The following is a 6827-nucleotide window of genomic DNA, read 5'->3' on the forward strand; positions in this document are numbered from 1 at the left end:
CAGATGCAAGCCAGGTCCTGTGCTTAATTGCCTGTAACAGCAAAGATCCTACCTGGTGAGTCCTTTTCAAAAAGGTAGGTAAGTATGGCCAGAACTTCAGGAATATTGTTATTAAGCACTTGAGAGTTCATCTGCAACTGCACTTTGAAAACTGGTATGAAAGCCCACATAAAACCAGTTACTTCCCTTTTCAAGCTCTTGTTTTGTGCAGTTGTGTGAAATCTATCACCAGCAGAATCTTCAGGATCTCCAGAGATGCAGTATGTAGTGTTAAATATCAGATTTACAGTCAATGAAGCACACCGTATTCTAATCAGCTTGCAGTATCAATTAGCTAGAGTTTTGGAAATGACTACAAACAGCTAATGAGTTGAAAGCAGTGAGCTTATATTTTTGGTAAATAATAATGACTGAATGCACACAAAGAGATTCTTAAGAGCCATTTGGCTAAACGCTGTCATTCCAGCGGTTTCCTTGTAATAGAGATCACTTGCTCAAGAAATCAGTTAAAAACTGAACGAGCAAAAAGGCCACAAGCCAAGCTTCACAGAGGTTGGGTTTATTTCTTTAACACAGTAACACTGTCCCACGCATGTTAAAAATGCCTGCCATCCCTTGCAGGCATTTTAAACCCTATTAAAACAGATGTTTCCACATGAAGAAAGGAATGGCACTGATACTTTTACATTAGATTACTCTCACCACCAGGGCAAAACTTCCTAAGAAGAACTGACAGGTTCCTACCACCACCCAAGTCCCAGTGGGGAAGGAGACAGGGGAGGGCTGTGGGACCCCTTTCCCCTTCACTGATGGCAGAGGAGCTCGCTTAGAGAGCAGAGGCCTAAAATCAGCAATGCCAACAGTAACTGGACCAGTCACAAAGCCCAAAGCCCACAGAAAAACCTCAGCAGGGACAAACATACAACATATCAGTAAAACATTCAACAGAAAATCTGGGCTGAGTCCACAAAAATCAAATCATCATAGTTCTTCAAAAAAAAACCTAAAAAAAAAAATCAATCTGAGTAACTTCTCTGCTAGGGAAGCCCATGACAGAAGGAAAGTTTCAACTGTTTCAACAGCATGTTTACCAGAGTCATATGAGCAAAGAAACCAGTTTCAGGCAACTAATCACCTTTTAAAAAGCCTCTGCCTCAGGTAGCTAATTACTTTAAAACACTTTACAACTGTTAAAATAACAAACACAGATTACCCAGAGAAAAAAAAAATGGAGAGAGAATGACATTTCTAAGTGCATTCCTATTATATTTCAGTAGTTAACATTAAAACAGTAGTATAATTGGTTTATATGACAGAAGATTTCCTTGGACTCAAACAGTTAATGCAGTTGTCCATGTAGACCTTCTCACTGTGCCTGGAATTTTAACTCGGGCTACATTCCTCAACTCCCAAATTGCAAGTTTAAATTAATGCTGGAGTGAAAACACAATACTTAGTGAAAAAGAAAAGGAGGGTGTGCAAGAGAAGGCAGACACAGCAAGGAATGCTATATCCCAGGCATCGCTAACACCTGACATACTGCCAGGAGTTAACACCTTGGAGCTAACAGAAATACGCCATGCTCTTGCCTTATTCAAAGGCACTTAACGATCTTCTTGCAGTCTTTTGCTTTGAGGCAGAACTTTATATGAAATTATGTAATAAGCATAAAAAGAAAGGAAATCCAACTGCAAAGCAACTGAAATGGCACAAGTCAATCCATGTAACCTTTTGGGAATGAACTCAGTTACCAAGGGGTAGTAAAAAAAGCCTGCCTCATACTCCCTCCTCACACAGACCTGACAGCATGCAGAATTTACCCAGTTTCATGCATTCTTCTTTTTCTCTAGTAAATACACATCTGAAGAACAGAAGGCACACTTAGATTATTTTCAGAATATCACTATAAAAAGTTAGTATCTTTTTTCCCCCTTCAGTAAGGGAAGTTTTAAATATTTTGCTTGTTTTACTTGTCCTACAGCACTGCTGAAGAACGTTACTTCTACTTTTGCTGTTTAATAAGAATTAAGAGAATGCTATTATATATATATATATATACACATATGACAGAATCTAAGAAAGCAGCTAATGTTTTTTCCCACCCTGTGTTGTCTTACAGGGTAAGCAAACAAACAAAACAACAACAAACCAACTTTTGCTGGTACTGAATCTATTTAAAAGACCACACAGGATTTGCATAGTGTGGCAATTCAGGTGACTGGCTAAAATCACATCCCTCTTTTCTGCTCCTCATTGCCCTATCAAAAGAGAAGGGGGAAAGGTAGAAAGAAACAGACTCTCAACCAGTGCTATGTTTCTGCTTTATCAGTATGGTGCTATCGTCCCAACACTTTGCTAACTCCTTTGCTGCAGCAGATGCTTTCATGTACTAGCCCGAAGTAAGGACAATGACACAGGACAGTTTTCTTCAGGTAGGAAGTGCCAGATTTTCTTTCAAGTGGAGGTTTCAATGACAGTGCCAATCGTTTCTGTAGGGGCCAATAAACAAGGCAGAAAAGGAACCAGCTCCAGAGTTCAGACATTTCCAGCAACAGTTAATGCAGCAGGATGGCAGCCATAAGTTCTGGCCCACAAACACAGGGAGAGAAAGCCAAACCAAACCCAACCCAACCCAAAAGTTTACAGGAATAGCTGTGTTAAATTTACCAACAGATAAACAGGAGTAGTTTACAGTACAGTAACTCCATGTCATAACCCAGTATTATTAGCTGGTATACTGGATGTCAAGTGCAATCTCTGTCTAATAATCTCACATTCTGTGGGAAAGTGGGGAACAAGGCAACTGGACCAGCATAAATTGATTTAGTGTGTACTACAAACAACGCGGTTGCTGAAGCATCTCCTGTACAGGGATCTCTCTTTGACAGAAGATAACTCACCTGGAAGAGCAAAGTGCATTTAGAGATCTTCTGGGGGGAAGTCTCATACTTATTTTAAATATTAAGGGGTTAACTTTGTTCTAATCATTTTCTTTAGTAAACATTTGCAAGTCAAACATAACCCCACTGCCGAGAAATCTTTATTATCCAGAAGCTATTACCTAACTGATCCTGATGCTTCGATGCACCATGGCTTAAACAGCTTTTAATTCCTCAGAAATAGGAACCAAAACCTGCCTAAACCAAGACATACTTCTTGCTACACAGCAGAAATAGTTGACTCGGAGGCTTTTTTTTAATAATAAAATGGGTGCAGCGACAAGGTCTAAAAGTGATGAAGATTAAAAATACCTGGCACGATACCACGTCCTATACACCTTTTGTTTTCTGCAAGTGAGACATGCTGCAGACAAAATGTTTCATGCTAAACAGCCTCAAATCTGGTTTTCTAATATTAAGCACAAAGGAAAAACACTGACAGCAAGCATGGTAAATAAATCCCTCCCTTGAGAGCGAAACCAGCAGACAGGAGGGGGCTGACATGCATGCAGGAGAAAACTAAACACCATCTTTTTTTTTTTTTTTTCTACCTGCACAAGTTGCCATTTGCTGCAGCGATTAAAAATCTCTTTTCCCTGTTGATTTCAACAGCTAGGTTTTCACTAAATCTCTCTCTCGAGTCATCTGTTGATATGCTCAAAGAGTATGACAGTCATATCGCCGGATCTTTAAGAGAAAAATCCATTTTCTTTCCTGTTCAGGTAAACATGTTTACAGCTCCTGCACAGACGCTGGGTGGTTCAGACTCACATGTCACACACATGTCGTCAGCAACAAGAAAAGCCCCTTTCTCTGATCATCAACATTTTTAATAAGGTAAAGAGAACAGCACTTTCCAAACTTACCTTTAGCACAGCCCAATCATGAGCTAAACATAAATATTTACACTAGGACAAGGAATTAAGAACACGAGCGTGCAAACGAAAATACTTGCTAGCAAACGCACACGGCAATAATAAGAAAGCCCTCCTAAGTTCAGGGCAATCAAACCAACTCGTTAGCCCCTGGAAAGGCCGCTGTTTGTCACCACGTTATGCCCGAAACAGTCAGGATTAGAGAGGACAGGCACCGATCGTGACTCTGATCTATTTCGGAGACCGCTCACTGCGTATGAAAACATCTCGGATCGCAAGCGAAAGCCTTCCTATCCGTGACCCTGCACAGGAAATGCCACATACAACCTAAAATTGCCAAGGAAGGTTACAAAATCTCCTGCTCTGCACCCTATTGCGAGGAGTCGCTGCGAGAACTACTTCTCCATTTTCCAGAAAATAAGTAGAGAGTGGGTGTTACGAGCGTTTTATTCCCCCTGCCGTGTACCTTCCAAACGCATCTTAAAGTAACACACGTACCAAAGAGGAAAAAAGCACACCACCAGCCCCACGGCAGCCCTGAAGTCTGAAATGTAAATGTAATTCCTTATATAGACTGCAGCAGTCGGTCACACACGCACGGAGAGCGGAGCGGGGGCCCCTGGCCAAACCGTTACCACCCATCATTATACAAACAGGTACCTCCGAAGCCAGAGGGAAGGGAAGAAACTTCACCGCCCGCCCCCGCCGCCCGGGAGCAGCCCTCCCTTCCCCACCGCCCCGGTGGGACCCAGGGCGGGGAAGCAGCGCGGCCGCCGCCGAGGACCAACTCTCGGTGGGGAGGAGGCGGCGAAGGCGGCGAGCGGACGGCGGGGGCGCCGGCCCCCTCCCGCCGGCCCGGGGCGGCCGCGCCGCGCTGCCCCCGCACGAATCGCTGCCCGCTGCGGCCACGGTGCCACCCCCACCGCCCGCAGCAGCTCTCCCCGGGTGTGCCCCCTCCCCTTCTCCGGGTGGCGGTCGGAGTCCCCCACCGCCGCCCCCCGAAAAGCGAGCGCCAGCCCTCCCCGCGGCGCCGGCCGGGAGCGAGGGGAACTCCGGCGAGCGGCAGAGAGGCACTCCCGGGCGGGCGGCGAGGCAATCCCGCCGGCGGGGCCGGGGCGGGGGGGAGGCGGGCGGGGAGGCCCCGCTCCGCCGGGGCGCGCAGGTAACAAGTTTCGGAGTTAGGGCTGCCGAGGCCGGCCGGGCGGCGGAGGCTACCCCACCGCTCCCCGCGGGGCTCGGCGTCCCTGCCCGGGCAGGAGGGCGGCGGCGCGGTCGGGGGGGGCCCCCCGAGCCCGCTCCCCGCAGCGGTGGCGGGGCGGTCGCGGGGCGTGTGGGGGAAGGCAGCGTGTAACGGTCCCGGACAGGCGGCGGAGTGCGGAGGCACCGCTAGGCGGAGGAGGGAGGCAAGCGGCGAGGCGAGGGAGGCACCAGGTAGCGGATATAACGGTGCGGAGGGAGCCCGGCTCCCGGCGAGGAGCGGCGGGGGAATTACTTTCGCGCCCGCCCAACCTCCCCCCTCCGCGCTCGGGACGGTTTTGCCCGGCCCCCGCCCCGGCCCCGCCGCCGCCCCAGCGCGGCCGGGCTGCTGCCCCGCGGGCTGACTGACCGTTATTGCGCCTCGGGTTCGCCTGCTTCCTGCGCTTACACCTGGGGCCATCCGCCATGATCCTCTCGCTTGTGTCTAAATGCTCCAGTCACCTCCTCCCCCGCCCTCCCCCCTCCCTCCCCTCCCCTCCCCCCCGGACCTGGTTTACGACACTGGGTGGTTTTACTTTTACATCACCTTCCTACACCTAGTGCTCGGCCGGAACCTTGTTGCCAGGGGAGACGGGCGCTTTACGGCAGGACGTTTGAACGGCGGCGGGGGAAAAGTTGCGGCCGCAGGTACCGGGAGCGGCGGCCGCGGCCGGCGGAGGCTCCGCGAGGTGGCTACGGCGCCGCCCGGACATCCCCCGACCCGCCGCGGGCTGCGTCCCCCCAGCTTTTCGCTGACGGGGAACGGGGGCGATCGCCGCCGGGCGGGGCGGGACGAGGGGGCTGGAGTCTTGGGGGTCGGGGGGTGTGTCAGTGGGCGCCGGTCCCCGGGGCTGTGAAGGGGAATCCTCGCTGTTGGCGTGTCCTGCGGTGGAGTTCCGCTCGTCCCGTATCGCCGTGTTGAGGGACCGGCACGTATCCTGCCTCCCGGCCCGGGCGGGCCGCCCCGCTTCCAGGTACCTCCTGCCCCGCTGGCCTGCGGCCTGCTCTGTGCAAGCCCGCCGGCAGCCGTCTCCCGGTACAGCGGGAGCAACCGGGCCCGGTGAGGCTGAGCCTGTGCCCACCCAGCTTCTCGCTCCTGCGCCGGGCACCTGCCTTTGCCGTTGGAGCGGTGATGCGGCCGTCGCCGGGTCCGCTCTTCCCCGCCTCTGCAGCCCGTGTCCCCTGCGGGCTCCCTCAGCGTGACCCGGCCGGGAAGGAGTCGATCGGGGAGGGCAGCGCAGCGGAGCTGGAACGGGCTGGTTCACATCGTGACGGTAATCTTTGCGTTACAGGTCTAATCAAGAAACAAACAGCTGATTGAGAGTGATGCCGTTCCCACAGTATGGGAAATCTGTCACTCTTGGGGTTTCCTTAGTCATACTTCCTGCTTTCACGAAGAGGAGAAGAGGTATAAAATTTTATGCCCTAAAAAATAAAAAGGGAAGAGATCCCTTTTTCACAGATAATTCATAAACAACCTCGTTTGGGCTTAATAAACATGTTTAATGTATTGAATGCTAAAGCATTACCATCAAACACTTGTACTATTTATTTACTCTCACTTTTCACTTCAGGCAATAAAATAATTTAGTAAATTTCCATTTCTTTCTAGGCTTTCTTATTTCCTTTTTTTTCCCTCTTATCCTAGAATAACTGCTTGTGGGGAATTCTTTTATCCAAACAAATTAACTTTCAATGAAAACATTTCTGTTAGTGGAATACTTACAATAAGTAGTTGACCCACTAGTGAATTTGAGGCCTTTAGCTACTCTACCTT

At 49.8% G+C, this 6827-nt stretch overlaps 1 protein-coding gene and 1 long non-coding RNA gene across 3 annotated transcripts in view; one reads left to right on the forward strand and one right to left on the reverse strand.

The window, feature by feature from the left end:
* The window catches only part of ZEB1 (zinc finger E-box binding homeobox 1), a 101189-nt gene extending 95624 nt beyond the window's left edge, over positions 1-5565 (reverse strand). Inside the window, exon 1 of one of the 2 annotated variants that reach the window (XM_054171221.1) lies at positions 5421-5565. In XM_054171221.1, coding sequence (XP_054027196.1) covers positions 5421-5478 — 58 coding nt within the window. In that variant the 5' untranslated portion in view covers positions 5479-5565. Of the gene's footprint in view, positions 1-4474; positions 5357-5420 lie in introns of those variants that run through there. The other variant, XM_054171220.1, reaches the window with a different exon arrangement.
* Positions 5173-6618, forward strand: LOC128898289 (uncharacterized). The gene is made up of 3 exons (XR_008462795.1): positions 5173-5245; positions 5612-5698; positions 6343-6618. It is a non-coding gene; the product is annotated as an uncharacterized LOC128898289 (long non-coding RNA).
* Positions 6619-6827: the final 209 nt, after the last annotated feature.

This window comes from Dryobates pubescens, chromosome 21 (assembly GCF_014839835.1).
Source record: "Dryobates pubescens isolate bDryPub1 chromosome 21, bDryPub1.pri, whole genome shotgun sequence".
NCBI lineage: Eukaryota > Metazoa > Chordata > Aves > Piciformes > Picidae > Dryobates > Dryobates pubescens.